This window comes from Sapajus apella, unplaced genomic scaffold (assembly GCF_009761245.1).
Source record: "Sapajus apella isolate SASKATOON/1434 unplaced genomic scaffold, GSC_monkey_1.0 scaffold55, whole genome shotgun sequence".
NCBI lineage: Eukaryota > Metazoa > Chordata > Mammalia > Primates > Cebidae > Sapajus > Sapajus apella.
In genome coordinates this window covers 8,986,260-9,004,185 of record NW_022436995.1, presented here as the reverse complement: position 1 = coordinate 9,004,185, position 17,926 = coordinate 8,986,260, and the positions used below count along the sequence as shown (strand labels likewise).

The following is a 17,926-nucleotide window of genomic DNA, read 5'->3' as shown; positions in this document are numbered from 1 at the left end:
GGCATGATTTTCCCCATTTGAGTTTCAAAAACAGACAGAGAGGCCAGGCATGGTGGCTCATGCAGGTAATCCCAGCACTTTGGGAGGCCAAGACAGGAGGACCCCCTGAGCCCAGGAGTTTGAGACCAGCCTAGGCAACAAGGCAAGACCCCATCTCTACCAAAAACAAAAAAAACCCTTTTTTAATTAGTCAGGTATGGTGATGCATGCCTGTAGTCCCAGATACTCTGGAGGCTGAGGTGGAAAGGATGGCTTGAGCCCAGCAGATCAAGCCTCCAGCCTGGGCAAAAGAGCATGACCCTGTCTGAAAAATTAATTAATTAATTCTTAAAAAAAGGAAAAAAAAAGGAGAGATAAGCTCTATGACAGAAGAAAAAGAGTATTACTGAATCTTAAGTCTAGAGTAACCCCATTTTCACTCAGTTCAAATCTTTATCTCCAGCCTAACCCTGGTCTCCTAAACTCCAAATCCACGTCTGGTAAACACCTCTCCTTTATGTCCCAAGAAGTCATCAACTCAACATATTCACACCTAACACATCAACTCTCTCCAAACCTTCCCATCCACCTAACCACCTGTTAACACCAGAAGCTGCTACACCATCTTCTTGTTCACGTCCACATCTATTTACCAAGTCCTGTCGATCTTAACACCTTAAAATGTCTAAGTCCCTATTACCACTCTAATCCAGAGTTTGCAAGAGACTCTTTCCTTCCTGCCTCCAATATTGCCCTCTCCAAATCATCCTCCTCACTGTAGCCAGTGATCACTCTAAAATATAAATCTAATCATGTCACTCTTGTGCTTAAATTTTTCCATGATCATCTACTACCCAACTCCTTAGCATGACCATTGTAACCAATCTCTTAACCAACTCTCCATCTTCCAGGACTTTTGTATATATGCTGTTCTTTGAAGGAGCAGCTCTTCTCCCCACTCCACTCCCATCTCAACCTTTTTACTAGCTAATTCCAACTCACTCAGTTCTCAACTGAGATGTCACAACCTTTGGGATATTTTCCTCAATCCACTCCTAACATTAAAAATTTACCCTTTTATGTGCTCTCCTGTTTAACTCAGTGTACCGCTCTTATGCTGTACATAGAGAGGCCCTGTTTATCTGTCAATTCTTGACCAAAATATATGCTCTGTCTATAGAGACTGTCTTGCTCGTTGTCAATAAAAATGAGTAACAACGGTTTGGCACCTGTTAATTCTGACAAACCACATTGGTAAAATGAGGACATTACAAAAATGTGCCCAGTGCCTACTGAGCATACTAGCAACCAAACTCAGTAACTAGCATTCAAACAATATTTTTTTAGTTTGAAGGGCTAAACTGAAGTTTATACTTAATCCTAAAAAGAATGCAAAGTTATAAAAACATTTTCAATTGCAGAAAATGTTGAGGGGAGGAAACTGACATAAAAAAATCTATCTAATTGAAGAGTAAATAACTTGAAAGAGGATATAAGATACAAGAGACGAATTTAGAGGCTGTTTTATAAATACCAAATTGATACTACAAGAGTCTAAAATAGTGAAAGTAACTAAGCAAAAAAGGAAGGCATGACATTAAGAAGATATGAAAAGACTTGGATGTGGAGGAAGTCTGTAGTTCAGACGGTTCAAAATAGGAAGTCTTCTCTGAGCACACTAACTCACAGTCAGGTTTCCTGGTTAATGTTCTTACAGAATTCTGTCCTCTTCCTTTATAGCATTCAACATAGTTTCAGACTCACACAGTTTCAATGTAGAAAATTCTCATAACAATCTGGCCCCAGCTTCCCAGAGCTCACATTACTTTCTTACACAGACATCCACATGTGGATCTAGTAGCTGTTCTGCAAATATACCTCAATGTTTTCTCTCTTACTTTTGCTCATGCTGTTCCCTCTGCTTCCAAGAACATCCCATAATCCCCTTTTTTTTTTTTTTTTTAAGACAGGGTCTCACTCTGTCACCCAGACTGGAATGCAGTAGCATGATCAAGGCTCCCTGCAGCCTTGACCTCCCAGACTCAAGCAGCCCTCCCACCTCAGCCTCCCTAGTAGCTGGGACTATAGATTCACGTCACCCCCCTCTGGCTAATTTTTGGTTTTGGTTTTTGTAGAGACAGGGTTTCACCATGTTGCCAGCTCAAACTCCTGGGCTCAAGTATTCAGCTTGACCTCAGCTTCCCAAAGTGCCGGGGTTACAGGTGTGAGCCACTGTGTCTGGCCACCAACTTTCAAAACTCTTCTTTTTTAAGGCCCAGTTTGAAATAAGCTTAGTCAGAAGTGACCTCTTCCTTTTATAAATACAGTGTTAATTACTTGCATTTACATGGTTATTTTTGTTGGTATTGCTTTTCATTATTGTTGTTTATCATTTATCATTATTCTCCTCAAAAGAATGAAGCAAACTCCCTGAGGATGGCCACCCAGTAGAGAGAAGGGAGGTAAGGGTAGGGGGATGAAAAGGTCATAATTCCGAGCACCAAGTACAGCAGAAGAGGAAGCACCAGGGAACTTAATGAAAAGAAGCCTCAGTGTCCATTCCCTCTCCCAAAAGATTCTGACATTGGGTTTTACAGACCCCTACAATTGTCCTCCCACCTAATCCCCATTCTACTTATGGGCAGTAATCTCTCTAGAAAAGTGCTAACGAAAATACAATATAAGCTGCAAGTGTGAAACACATATGTAATTTTAAATGTGCTACTAGTCACATTTTAAAAAGTAAAAAGGCCACGCACGGCGGCTCACGCCTGTAATCCCAACACTTTGAGAAGCTGAGGTAGGATGATCACTTGAGCCCAGGAGTTCAAGACCAGCCTGGCCAACATAGTGAGACCAAATCTCTATTTCAAAAAATTAAAAGTAGGTGAAATTAATTTTAATGACATATTTTACTTAATCCAATAAACCCAAATTATCATTTCAACATGTAATCGATATCAATTATTAATATTTTCCATTCTTTTTTTCATACTATGTCTTCGAAATCCAGTATGTTTCACATGTACAGCAAATCTCAATTAGGACTAACCACATTTCACGTTTTCAACAGCTACACAGAACTAGTGGCACCAGTACTGGACAGTGCATGTCTAGAACATCCTGTCATTCACTGAGTTAAAGTTTTAGTACCTGCCGTGGTCATTCAGGCTCCAACTTAACTCATCATCATTACTTTCCACCCTCAGCCACCCACTCCCCAGGCCACATCCCGGACCTTTCCATCAGAACCTGCATCACCTTCAAAATCATTCCATTTTCCAACTACAACCTCCTTTTGTTACTTGCTTCACTGCAAGAATTCAATTTCATAAAGATCACTAATTCACTGATGTTGTCACGCCCTATCCATGAGCCCCTAAACATTCCTTTGCAAAACTCCCTTGTTCCTCTATGCCTGGCACTTTCAACTAGTTCCCACTTGGTAGGAGAAAAGAATGCATCCACTCATGCAAACGGATGTTACTTTACATCCATAGTCGTCAATCTCAATGGGCACAGGCATCTAACTAAACTTTCCAATGAGCCAGCAATCAAACTTCCTACAATAACTCTTTCGTATCTTTTCCTTGCTCCTCCCACATCTTCTTCCTCCAAAAACTACCTTTAGGAAGCATATACATATTAAACTTTAACAATGCATTTAATATTGTTATTTGATATTCAAGAAAAGTTTCCAAAATAAAGTTTTTGCTAATTATTAAAACATGTGTTCTCTATAAAAATTCAAATATGGAAAGGCACAAGAGAACCAAACTATTTTTCATATACTTACAGGAGTACTAGAATGTAATTTCACAAGAGCAAAAACCCTAATTCATTCCCAAATGACATGTAAGCATTCAACACAGTATTTGGCATATAAATCAGCACTCATTTTTATTGATGGAATGACTGAATAAGAACCTTGCTTTGGGCCAGGCGCGGTGGCTCACACCAGCACTTTGGGAGGCCGAGGCGGGTGGATCACGAGGTCAAGAGATCGAGACCATCCTGGTCAACATGGTGAAACCCCGTCTCTACGAAAAATACAAAAAATTAGCTGGGCATGGTGGCGCGTGCCTGTAATCCCAGCTACTTGGGAGGCTGAGGCAGGAGAATTGCCTGAACCCAGGAGGCGGAGGTTGCGGTGAGCCGAGATTGCGCCATTGCACTCCAGCCTGGGTAACGCGAAACTCCATTTCAAAAAAAAAAAAAGAACCTTGCTTTAAGCAAATGTGATACCAAAGGCCAAACAAGCAAAAGAGAGAAAGAGGGGAGAGTAGGGGAGAACACTTATTTGTTTGCAAGATTTAGCACAGAATACCTACAGCCAAGTAAAGGAATAACTATTTTTATACATTTTTCATTTTTTAAATGTATCTTAAAAAATAATGGACAAAAATATGTAAGATAAAATACAGACTTTAATGGTCTATGATTCTGCCAAAAAGCTGGACTTTTCTCATAACTCTGATGATTCAACTTCTTTGTGGGTGACAGTATGGACACATATAAATCGGAGCACTTTTCAAGACTTAACCCAGGCCAGGCTCATACCTATAGTCCCAGCACTTTGGGAGGCCAAGCCGGGGGGGAATCATCTGAGACCAAGAGTTCGAAACCACTCTGGCCAACATGCCCCTTCTCTACTAAAAATACAAAAATTAGCCAGGCGTGGTGGCAGGCACCTGTGATCCCAGCTACTCGAGAGGCTGAGGCTGTAGAACAGCTTGAACCCAGGAGGCAGAGGTTGCAGTGAGCCTAGATCATGCCATTGTACTCCAGCCTGGGTGACAAGAGCAAAAACTCAAGTCTCAAAAACAAAAGGCTTAACCTGGTGTAGATCACTAGGGTAATTAACTTAAGTCCCTTCTTCTTCCCTAGACATCATCAGATGTAATTACTGGAATCTATGAGCATGTACATTTGGCACGCTCTCTCACCCAGGCTGGAGTACAAAGGTGCGATCACAGCTCACTACAGCCTCAACCTCCTGGCTCAAGCAATCCTCCCATCTCAGCCTCCCAAGTAGTTGAGCCACGGGCACACGCCACAGACAGCTAACTTTTGTATTTTTTGTAACAGGTTTTTGCCATGTCACCCAGGCTGGTCTCAAACTCCTACACTCAAGCAATCTGCTCACCTCAGCCTCCCAAAGTGCTGGGATTACAGGTGTGAGCCACCACATCCAGCCTATACATACTTTCAGGTCTCCAAAACTTTCCTCTTCACCTTCTCTTATGGAATCCTCCTCTTTGAAGAATGCTATACTAAATTTGGGAATTTACAAGAATTTACATGAATTTACAAGACTGCGAGATAAAATACTGGATGCAATGGTTTTAAGACAACCTTACAAATAAATAATATACAAAACTATTGTTTCACTAATAGTTCTTACCTGTAAAATAACCTATTGATACAAGTTACCGAGAAGAAATAGGGAAGAGAGGACAAGGTGCACAAAGGAAGGCCTCAAAAGTTTTACAATGCTCTATTTATTATGTTTGATGTTTGTTTTATTGCCTGTCTATAAGTTACACATTTTTCTGTAAGGTTATACACACTATGCTGTATATAATTTAAAAAAAAAAAAAAAAAAAAAAAAACCTAGCTTTCTCTTAGAAAATAACACAATTTCTACTACCACTCAAAACACATCTTAATTCAAGACAGGCAACTATTTAAGAATCATTATCATATATTAATATAGTTTGTATTATAAGCTTTGCAGAAAGTTTACAACGACCTCCAGTTAAATATGAAGTCACCATATACAAATATCTGCCATATTCCCCCCATAAAGAGAAACAAAATGATAGTGAGGGAAGAAAAAAAGAAAAAAATAACCAACTAGAAATTTCAACAAACTTTCTGATAATGAATAGCAGACAATGCAGTGATAACTAAATCAGAAGAGGAATCTACAATCCACAGCCTACACATACCTAGAGAGGGGAATACCAAAGAAAGGCGAGCAAATCTATCCCTAAAGAAGACGGGGGCAAAGTACAAGGGGGCTGTTTGAAAATCTGAACACACAGGATGGTTAGACCCTCAGGTCTCCTCTAACTAAATACCCAGGAAACAACTTGTCTACCATGCCCTGTAGCCTCTCATAACACAAGAGGCCAGAGGTTTACTGGAACGACTGAACCAGAGAAGCTCCAGACTCAGACCAGTATGGGGCTAAGATCAAGGGTGAGGCACAAATCTAAACATAGGGAGATTAAGCAAAGTCTGCATACGCATACATGGGACACCTTTATTCTGCCTTCTTCCCCAAACATTAGGAGCCAGGTAAGCAGCCTCAACAAGAGATTATACAATTCCTCTCTGGAAACAATGGACAGACCAAGACCTACTGACACTTAGAAGAGCATTAATCTCATTCCTGGGACTATCTAAATTCAGAGGTGAAGACTAACAACAATTCTAAAATTCATGCTCTTTTCCCTAATTATGATTCAATTAGACAAAAAATACTACCGTTTTTTAAAAAGTCTTCAACCTTTAAGATACTACCTGATTTTGAAATCAAGTATTAGAATAACTTCTGGGACAAAAATATTCCTTTTCCGGTCTTACTTTGACACCCTGGGGAAAGATGTTTAAGGAACAAAGGCTGGAGTTTTTCACGTACCACTCTAAAGAAATGTAGAACGAGGCCGGGCGTAGTGGGTCACGCCTGTAATCCAAGCACTTTGGAGGCCAAGGCGGGTGGATCACCTGAGGTCGGGAGTTCAAGACCAGCCTGACCAACGCGGTGAAACTCCGTCTCTAAATAAATAAATAAAATAAAGAAATGTAGAAAGAAACTGAAAAGTATTCAGAGTCTTATAACTTCTAGGTCCTGTTTCATGTTTATCCCACAAAAGGGAAAGGAAGAAAACAAAATAGGTAGAATGCAAATCAATCATATGTATTTGGTAAGAGCTAAGCTGTGCTGGAGAGGCAATTATTGGCTAACATTAAGTAAGGGAATATCTGCATGAATTTTTCATTTATTCATGTAATTCTTATATTTTACTAGAGAAAAGGCAATCAGGCAAGGCATGGTGGCTTACACCTGTAATCCCAGCACTTTGGGAGTCTGAGGCAGGCAGATCACCTAAGGTCAGCAGTTCAAACCAGCCTGGCCTCTACTAAAAATACAAAAATTAGTTGGGCACAGTGGCACCTGTCTGTAATCCTAGCTACTCGGGCGGTTGAAGCAAGAGAATCACTTGAACCCAGGAAGCAGAGGCTGTGGTGAGCCGAGATCCTGTCACTGCACTCGGGCCTGGCCAACAGAGGAAGACTCCATCTCAAAAAAAAAGATAGAAAAGATACTAGGGAAAAAAAACCTTGAAAAAATAAAAAGTTATGTATTTCCCATACCTACTGATTAAAAGTACTTCAAGCCAGGTAAAGAGGCTCAACACCTTTAATTCCAACACTTTTGGGAGGCTGAGGTGTGAGGATTATGTGAGTCTAAGAGTTTGAAAGCAGCCCAGGCAACACAGCTAGACCATATCTCTAAAAAAAAAAAAAAAAAATTTTTTTTTGAATTAGCAGAGCATGGTGGCATACACCCAAAGTCCCAGCTACTCAGGAGACTGAGGCAGAAGGATCACTTGAGCCCAGGAGTTTGAGGCTGCAGTGAGCCATGATCATACCACTGCACTCCAGCCTGGGCAAGACAGCAAGACCCTGTCTCCAAAAAACAAAGTGCTTCAAGCACATTCATTCAGTGCAATGCAAGCTACTATTGCTTAGAATTACTTACAGAGATGCAGGATTTAATTAAATAGCTTCTGCTCAGCAAACTGCCGTATAAGAGTATCACCAGAAGTAAACTTTTTCTTTTTTTTTTTTTTTGAGACAAGGTCTCACTCTGTCACCCAGTTGAAGCACAGTAGATCTCAGTTCACTGCTACCTCCATCTCTCAGGATCAAGCAGTCCTCCCACTTCAACTTTCTGAGCAGGTGGAACCACACGTGTGCATCAACATGCCCAGCTAATTTTCCATATTTTTGGTAGAGATGTGTTTTACCATGTTGTCCAGGCTGGTCTGAAACCCCTGAGCTCAAGCACTCCGCCTGCCTTGGCCTCCCAAAGCACTGGGATTATAGGCATGATGAGCTACCACCTCAAGACTTATTTTTCCTTTTAAGTTACAAAAAATATCATGAGCGAGAAGGTGAAAGGGATAGCCCCATATTAAATTATGCACTGCCGCACTACGAATTTTAAATTTTAAAAAAGATCAAGTTTTCAAAGTTTTTTCTCTTGGGACTCTTTTATATTCTTCAAAGCGGAGGACTGCCTCCCCCTCAAAAACAAAAACTTTATGTTGACTAAATCTATCGATATTTACTGTATTTGCAGTTAAAGCAGAGAACTTTAAAAGATTTGTCATTTAAAAAAAATAAACAATAGCTGGGCATGGCAGCTCGCCCTGTAATCCTAACACTTTTGGAGGCTGAGGCAGGAGGATCGCTAGAGTCCCCAACTTCGAGACCAGCCTGGGCAACATGGCAAAGCCCATCTCAAAAAATTAATTAATTAATCAGTTAATCCATTACTTGTTAGCATAAATCTCATATTTAAAAATTATTTTCAATAAAAATTAGGAGACTATCATGGTTTACACTTTTGCAAATCTCTTTAACATGCAGCTTAATAAAGACATCTTGATTCTCACATCTACTTTTCCACTCACTGTGTGTATTAGATTGTTTTGGTTGAAGAATATAAAGGAAATCTAGCCTTACAAAGCTCTACAGAGTTGGGAAAAGATGGAGTATTTTTATTAAAATGATCTAGCCTTTTCAGATAATTTTCTATATTCTTTGAGATCCTTTACCAAAACTCAACACATAGTAGTTTCTTAAAGGCTGCTGCAATGCAGAAATCTGAAACCCTATCAATGAATATTTCCTACTCTGATAAACTAAAATTCATTGGTCTGTCTTCCATTTCCAACGGATCTTTTTATCCAGGCATGATTTTGTAGTATCATGCATTGGTTATTTGAAAAATATTAGTTCACTGAGTTATGCAGTTCTTCCAAATGTTGACATATTTCACGATGCAACTTCAACATAACATGTTCATTAATATCACACTGATCTTATCAAAAAAGTCAAGTATTGGGAAACTGTCAAGCTCACAGTGGCAAATACATGTCTTCCAAAATTCTATCTTCACTTGAAAGCTTAAATTTTATCATTAGTAACAAATATTGTCGGTTGTTTTCCTTGCAGTGACAGGCACACTTTGTTTATTTTCATGAAAATGTATGCCAAATACCCAAGTCTGTATAACCATATTTTGCCAGCCATTTTTTCAAGTAAAAACAGTATTCAATTTAAAAAGCTCACAACTCAACTGCACAAGTTCTTTTCCTTGCGTTAACCATCAGATTTGATATTCAATAAAAGTATTTTACAGGTACTTTTCATTCCATCATACAAAATATATTTTTAAACGTACTCAAGGATTGAGATATAATAAAATTAGGAAGTTTTATTGCTTCAAGGACGTTAAGTTTAACTGGCATTTTTTTTTTTTAATTCCAACTGCATAGTGATGAAGAACACAATTACTAGAACAATTTAGTGCCACTGCCTTAATTTGTGCAAAGGTGTCGGCAGTTTTGCCCACCACTGATTTCGCAGACATCAGCACAGCAAATGATGCCTTACTATTATTAGGAAAATCATTTTGACCTGGAGAGCCCCCAGAAAAACTCCAGGGAACCACCAGGGGCCTGAGAAACAGACTTTGAAAACCTCTGTAATAAATGATGCATTACTTGTATAATTTTTAAAGAGATAATTTTTAGTAAACATTCCACTATAACAGAAATATTCAAATAAATATACACATATATGTGATAATACACTAAACTCACTAATAAGCTGGTACCTCATACACAGTAGATACCCAAAAATATAATAAATAACAGAATGTGATAACTAATTCTTGAATAAATAACAACTACTGAGAATCTACCATAAGCCAGTCTCTGAGCCAGTTCTGTGCCTCTTCAGTCCCCTTCTTGGGTAACTTACAGAAGCCCACAGACCAGAATGATGATTTTAACATATGAGAAAAAATATTTACTCTGAAATCTTTCCAATCTTTAAGATTAGACTTGCATGACTGCAAGAAAAAGTCTTAAAATTCACCATAAAGCACAAGATAGCATGTTAAGTTCTATTTTAAGCACTATGCCATGAGCTTTTTTAAAAACAGGCTTGCTCACATTCAGAAACCCAAACACAAAATGAATTGCTTTGGCTGTGCACTGCCAGAACTGCATAAAGACCTGCATTCCATTTCTCTTCAAGCTACACAACCCTTACCTGTGATGTTTTCAATCCTATTTTTAAGTGAAACTCCAGCATTAATACATTAATACTAAAGACGTTACATTTAAATGTGGCAATTAAAAAAAAAAAAAAAAACCAGTAGTGTATAACAAAACCATCAAAACAAGTTCTTAAGAACTTTTAACCATATACATTGATAAATTCAAGAGGTAAATCTCTATAAACACACATATGGAATATTATGCACTGTTAAAAAGAATGAGACCATCTCATTTTTTGGACATGTCATGGAAAGATCTTCAGTATCTATTGTGAAAAAAGCAAACTGTAGGATGCTATGTATAGTATGATCTCACTTGTGGTTTTAGAAAAGATATTTATGTACATGCACACTCACTTAAGTTCCTTCTATGTGCCTAGTTTTGTTCTCATCTAGACATACACACACAAAATAAATTACAAATATTATATAGACATACACATTTAAGTGCCCATGCAGAGAAAAAAATGAGTACAAGGCCAGACACAAAAAGTTTTATGTTTTTATTCCATTTATATTAAATGCCCAAGATAGGCAAGTCTACAGAGACAGAAACAAATCTTAAACATAATTTGTTCATCTGACACATGTATATTAAAAACACCTACTGTGTCCACAGGGTAGGATGGGAGAATGGAGGGGTGTACAAACAGAACACCAACCAACAAAAAGAAGCAAACTAACAGCTCTGGCTTTAAGTTAAGGGCTTTTGCTATATAGCTGAAAAGACAAAACATACACACAAAGTGGACTGGGGTCAGACTATAGAAAATCTTGAATACTAGACTGAGAACTAAGACTTTATCCAGTTTTCGATGGAAAGCTATTCAAAGTTTTTATAGACAGGCCTGACAGAATGAAAGGAGTGTTTTGGTGAAATTAACCCAGCAACCAAAGGGGGGAAATTGAAAGCAGTGAATAGCAGGAAAGGTAAGAAAGGGATTAAGTTTTCAAAAATAGGAACGTTTACACCAGTCCTGTGGGAGTTACTGATATCTCCATTACTAGTTAATGTTCACAGGATTTATGTTTGTTTTGTTTGCTTGATCTACGGAAAAGCTGAAAAAGAAAAAAGATGGTTTCTTCATTTTGATGAATTTCAGAAGCTCGTAGCTAAGAATAAAGGCTTACCAGAAAACTCTGAAGGGAGGATTCTGGGGAATTATCTTTTCATGTGACACTACTGAGACCAAGAGTAACGGGAGTTCCACAATTTTTAACATGGAAGGGGAAATACAGTCACAAACATCTAGCAAAAAGTGCAGTGCCAATTATTACTACTTCTGAAATTGATGGTTAATGACAACTAAGTACTTTAAAATTGTCTCTACTGCCTATTTCAAAGAAATCCTAATTATAAAATGTTACATAAATACAGATTTAGGTGAAGACCATTTAACAAATCAAACTTAGAGTATGATCAATTTCTTCAAGTTCCTTCTACAATGCACTACTTTTCAGATGTTGCACAAATAGCATTCTTAATTCACATGTGCATTTATTAATTGGTTTAACTCATAAAGATTTTTTTTTTTAATAAAAATGCTTTCATTGCCTATGTTACCTTTCTAAAGCCAAACCCTTGAAACAATATTACCTCCCAATTTAATACTATGGCAACACTGTTTTGAGACTAAAAATATGAGTAAAGTAAATTCTCATTTCCATTTTCTCTATATCAATGTTCAGCATAGTTTTAAAATGACAGTTAACAACAGATAAGCATCTAAATAAGGCACAAAAACTTGCAATATTTGATCACTGTGATATGACTTCCAAAATCATACCTGCATACTTGAAATTCTTCTATTCATAGAATAGTATGAATAGTAGATTATGAAATACTATTTCATAATCAATTTCATACTTTATCAAACATTCTGATGCTGAAGTAATGTTTGCTTACATTTTGTAAAACCTGTATCTGCCATCATTTAATAATCCTATCTGGCACAGAAACGGAAACAATAAAGGTATGACAATGAACAAGCCAAGAATGACTAATTTATTTCACTGACAACATTTTACCTAATTTGCAGGCCAGGCACAGTGGCACAGTGCCTCACACCTCTAAAAACCATTTGCAGGCTGGGCACAGTGGCACAGTGCCTCACACCTGTAATCCCAACACTTTGGGAGGCCACGGCAGCATTGCTTCAAGTCAGGAGTTTGAGATCAGCCAGGGCAACACAGTTAGATCCCTGTCTCTACAAAAATAAAATAAACATTTGCATTGCTTTCTAAAGCACAAAAAATATCTGTCATACCAATATATTTAGTTAAAATAAAACATCTGCAAACTTTGGTACAAGGCTGCAAAGACACTGCAAAAAAAGTAGAATAATCTAATTGTCTAACAACAGGGACTAGTTGAATAAAATATAATGTAAGCTTGCAAATGATCATACAGAACTGTATTTACTAATCTGGATAAACAAATATAAAAATAGCAGATTATAAATAAAAAATAGTGTGATATCTCTTTGTGATGAATATACATATACATATACTCACAGAGATAAAGTCTAAACGAATAAATACCCAGATGTTAACCATGATATTTCTGAGCATTGGGATTACAGGTACTGTTTATTTTTCTGCTTACTTTTCAGTATCCTCTGAAATTTTCCCAAGCAAAATGATACTTACAAAAATTAACGTGTTATGATTCCAGCTAACAAACTCCTTTTTGCAAGGAAGCTTGCAAAATGCCCTAGGAATATCCAAAAATACCGTAGCATAGAGCTTTCCCGAAAGAGGAAGTATGAGCAACAACTTAACTAGAAATCTTTGTGAACTGGGCACCCTAGAGGACTCCAGGTCTGCTGTGGTACCTTTAAGGAGGCCTACACAAGACCTAGGCTCAAGTCCCTGCCACGTTTAATTGCAGGACCTTGCAATAGTCACTTACCCTTTCTGGGCTCACTTTCTTTAGCTGTAAAAGGGATTTACTTATAACTTGCCTTTCCTACCTCAAAGAACTGTTGGAAAGATCAAAAGAAATAATGCAATATATTATGAACTGCAAAGTACTATATAATAAGACATTATTCGAACATTAATAAAAAAGCAAGATGCTTAATGCCAAATACTTCAGAAGACACCACAATCAATTCTGTGAAGTAAGGAATCAGTTTTTGGTCATTGTTTTTAAAGGCTACATCTCATCATAAACACCCAGTTTTTCAGAGACTTAGATACTTTTTCCCCGCTTCCACTACAACCATTGGCCATTTTATTTTCTTATCCCTGGTTACCAGCAAGAAATGGTACAAATTCCACTAAACTCAAAAGGCTCAGCAAGAACTCTGGGGCAGCATGTTGATGGAGTTCACCAGGAGAAACCCAAGGTTAATCAGCTATGGACTCGCCACTAAGCACTACTGCAATCAACAGGGATTACAAGAGACTCTTTGAAGGGAAAGACAATGCGATCACCCAGGAGAAAACTGGGGATGAAAAGAAGGCGGTATTTCAAAACAATCATACGAAATACTTAGAAACTATACTGTAGTGTTTTATAAACTATACTGTAGTGTTTCTTAATACTGTTCATAAAAATGAGATAAAACAACAGCCATCCAAATGTGGCACTTGACGAAAGCAAGTTACAGAGATTCAAATCAAATCCATGAATAAACTGTCAGACGTACTTGCCTCTATCTGAAATAAAAGCACACCAATTACTGCACAAGGATCAAAATTAAGTCGCTATTTTTTGAAAATAAAGAGGCAGAAAATAACAATAGAATTTACTAACATACTTATAGAAACTTTTATAATTTTGGTTTCTCTTCCCATTTATTTACTCCACTAAAATGATGATGAACTTCTTCCCTCCCACTCTTCTTCCTGTAAATTAAAATGGCAATATAACTTGGTTTGAGTTTTACTCCCAAAAAAATGTATATGTTTTAAAGTACTTTAAGAGGAGCTGCATGAAGCTGTCAGCTTTTTAACTATCAAGATCATCTGGCCATCACAACCTCCCGCTTTTAAGTTCCCAAAGATGACAAAATACTCTCCACATTCTTAAAAACATCATTTATGGGTATTCCCCTAATGAAAAATTAAAGCTTTCATAAACAAATGTGCATAGAGAATTCATTTTGATATGTATGACTTACAATCTAATTTTTATTGGCAATATCTTGAAGTGTTGCAGGGTGCACAATTCCTACAGGGGATAAAGATCTGTTTTCCCATCTGATCTTTGCAGATTCCTTATAGATTTAAAAGGACTCACTAAAAAAACCATGAGGAAAATAATTATGAATACAATCCACAGCAAAACGAAGTGTGGGGCTCAGGCCTAAGATAATGAAAGTCACTGTATTTACACAAAGCTTTCACAGCTGAAGTACTCTATACCCATTTAAAATTTCAAAAAAAATCTAGATTTCTTTTCTTCTTACTCTGATTTTACCTATCATAATAGGAATGTATGATATTTACCTCCAAAAATCACAAACAAAAAGCCTTCCAAAAATATCATTTCCAAAAGAAGTATCTGCCAAACCTTACTGCACAGAAAATTATATATACACATTCTTTTTTTTAACACATTCTCGAATAACTATGGTAGGCGTTCCTGAGATCACCTCCTCCACCCCCCAAAAAAGGAACAGCAAATCTAACCACAATGAAGTACTAACCAAATTTTTTTTATCACAGCTACCACCAGCTAAGCAATTTATCACACAGCTCCTCAAAGCCTCAGACATACACAATGACATACCAACATGTCAAAACAGTTATTATAATTTGAAAAATTATACAAAAGGAACATAAAAGTAGAAAAAAAATTCCTCTGGAAAAACTCAAGTAGATTTTGGAGAGAGCAAAAAAGGAGACTAATTTTAGAAAAATAAAATTTCTTCAAGTGTTTGGTGTTTATCTGATACTGGTTCATTTTTGTAAAGAGAAACTTTACCTAACAAGACTCACACCAGGGATCTGATCTATCCCCAAAGGCACTTTCTTAAAATGAGAAAGAACAAAGAAGGAAATCTCTCAGCATGTGCTTTCCATACTAGTTTCTTTGGACAGCATCAAGACTGACAATATAGCCTGCACAAGCTTTTCAGCTTTATTCTATGGTTCATGTATAACAACTGATTATCTATCATTCAAAAGAACTCCTAACAAAATAATATTAGAAGGAAAAGACCACAGCAACATGGTAACTCCATTTTAAGAGAAAAACATGTCTTAAAATTGTGTGTTTTCTTTTTTTTTTTTATTTCAAGGGTTAATTATCTCCAAATATTCAAATTCCTAAGGCTTTCTCATTTCAGTCAATAGTTTGAAACTGGGGAAAAACCAAAACCATCCATTCTAAATCTGCTCTCCCTTAAGTAAATTTGTAATTAGAAGTACATGTTAAAAGAATGACACTCAAAGCCAATACCTTAACATACAAATCTTGGAATGTAAACATTGTGAAGTTATTAGGAGAAAAGATCTTTCGGTGAGGCTATTCCACGGGAAGAACTCTACAGAATCAAATCTGGCATTTGGTTGTTCTAGAAATTGTCGTTTCATTATAACGGAGAAAAAAATTACATAATTTTTATTAATTATAAAAAGAAGGCTCTCCCCAAAGATTTACAATTGTATATCCCAATCTCCACTCCAACAGAGATGTCAGTTCTCTGGGTCGAGATACAACCAGCTGCTAGGTTCACACACAGTAAGCCACAGAGAAGATCGAGTTCAGAGCCTCGAAATAATATGCGTTAGTTAAGAACTGCCTGCTACTAAACCAAAATTATTCAAGCGGAGCCCCATTTGTCACAATCCAATCATAAGGGTTTCACCCCTCCTCCCCCAACTGCTTGTGTAGTGGTATATCTGCTTCGGTAAAGAAGCCATCATCAGGTAAAGATTGGGGTGGGAGAAAGCGGGGAAAAGGGGGCACCCTTTCATCTAATTTCGTGAGGTGTGAGTAATTGGTACAGTTAAGAGGAACGTTCTATTTATCGGGGGTTGGAGTTAGCGTGAGGGGAGAATTTCGTTCAAATCAACATGGCCAGCAAGATGTCCCTACAAACAAAAGGCAATGGGGGGATATAAACACGAACCATTCACCTCCATCAGCTACCGCATCGCCATCATGGTGTGTGCAGAGACCCCCCCAAGGGCTCCTCTCACCCTCCACACCAGCCAAGGCAAGAGAAGGGAGAGAGGTAGATGGATCCCCCCCTCCCACCACTGCTTCCAAAGACACACTCTTGGAGGGGGTTTCTCCCTTCGGCTGCCTGTAATCAGAGAGAGAGAGAGTAACGTCCCGCCCAGGCTGACTCCCCCCGGCTACCTCTCAGCCGAACCCCGACGTCGGCCCGGGGCTCGCCAAACTTTACCAGAGCTTCTCCCCGAGATCCCCACCCTATCGCCCCAGGATCGCGCTTCCCCACAACCGGGGCACCCCAGGCGCTTCCTGACAAGCGAGCAGCCGGGGAAAGCCGAGTCCGGGGCGGGGGCGACAGCGATCCACGGAGGGGCGGGGCGGCCGGAGCCAAGTTCCCGGGGGTCTGAGAAGAGCGCCTGACAGGAGCCCGGGACTGCAAAGGAGGAAGAGGAAGCGGCCACGGGGAGCTTTCCCAATCCCCCCTACAAGAGCACCCTGCCCCCAGCCCCAGCTCCCCATGGGGGGCGGGGAGGCTAACTGGAAGGTGAAAAAGCCGAGCCCAGGAGACAGCTGCAGCCCCTACCTCCCGACTCCCTCTCTCTTCCCCCGCCACCCCCGCCAGAGGCGCCCACAACAATAACACGCCGGGGACGACCCGTCAGCGCCCCCGAGGCACCCGGGGCCCGCGGCCCGCCGCAGCCGGGCCCCCTCTGCTGAGACTGGGCGCGCCTCTCTCCCTACAACTCCAGGCCCGGGTGGAGTCAGGCCCAAGCGGCCCCCCAGGGTCGGACCCATCCCCCTCGGCACCAACGGCGCCGTCTCCACGGCCGAATATTAGAAGTGAATTCGAGCTGCGCTTTACCTTTAGTTCCGCACTGTCCGCCATCTTGCGTCTGTCAGCGCAAGCGCAGTGATTCTCGTCGGGGGCCGCCGCTAGGCCCGCCCCTCTAGCCGGCCTGGCCCCGCCCCGGCCCGCCCCTCCAACTTCCCAGCCCTCCTCTTGCCTCCGCCCCGCTCCGTGCGCTCGAAGCCCCGCCCCGGGCACGTACAGCTGCGAGACAGGCACGTACTATTTAAATAATGGCGCCAAGCCGCGAGGTTTGACAGTTACTGCCCCCGCGGCCTCCCAGCCCTCCAGCCTCGCTCGGCCAGCCCCTCCCGGGAAGGGCCAGAGCGAGAGGGATGCTGGCCTGAGCCCCATCTCTCCGCAGTCCGCGGAATGCTTCTGCATAGCTTCGACGCCCACGGTCACAGAAACAATACTGTCCCCGAACCCCCAGCAAGCAAGGCTTTTTAGGCACCTGCTACCTGCGAGGCTACCAGTGGGCTAAAAACAGAAATCCATTGCATTTAAGGGACGCTTTAATGAAGCATTTTTAGGATTATTGGCTCAGACCCTCCTCTTGATAACGCGGTGAGCTAGGCAAGGAAAAGATAATTCCCATGGTGTACAT

At 39.8% G+C, this 17,926-nt stretch overlaps 1 protein-coding gene across 1 annotated transcript in view; it reads right to left on the bottom strand.

Moving 5' to 3' along the window:
- PIAS1 (protein inhibitor of activated STAT 1) overlaps window positions 1-17,500 on the bottom strand; it is a 137,941-nt gene extending 120,441 nt beyond the window's left edge. Inside the window, exon 1 of the mRNA XM_032244616.1 lies at window positions 17,335-17,500. Within this exon, the coding sequence (XP_032100507.1) occupies window positions 17,335-17,358 (24 nt within the window). The 5' untranslated portion in view covers window positions 17,359-17,500. The remainder of the gene's footprint in view (window positions 1-17,334) is intronic.
- Window positions 17,501-17,926: the final 426 nt, after the last annotated feature.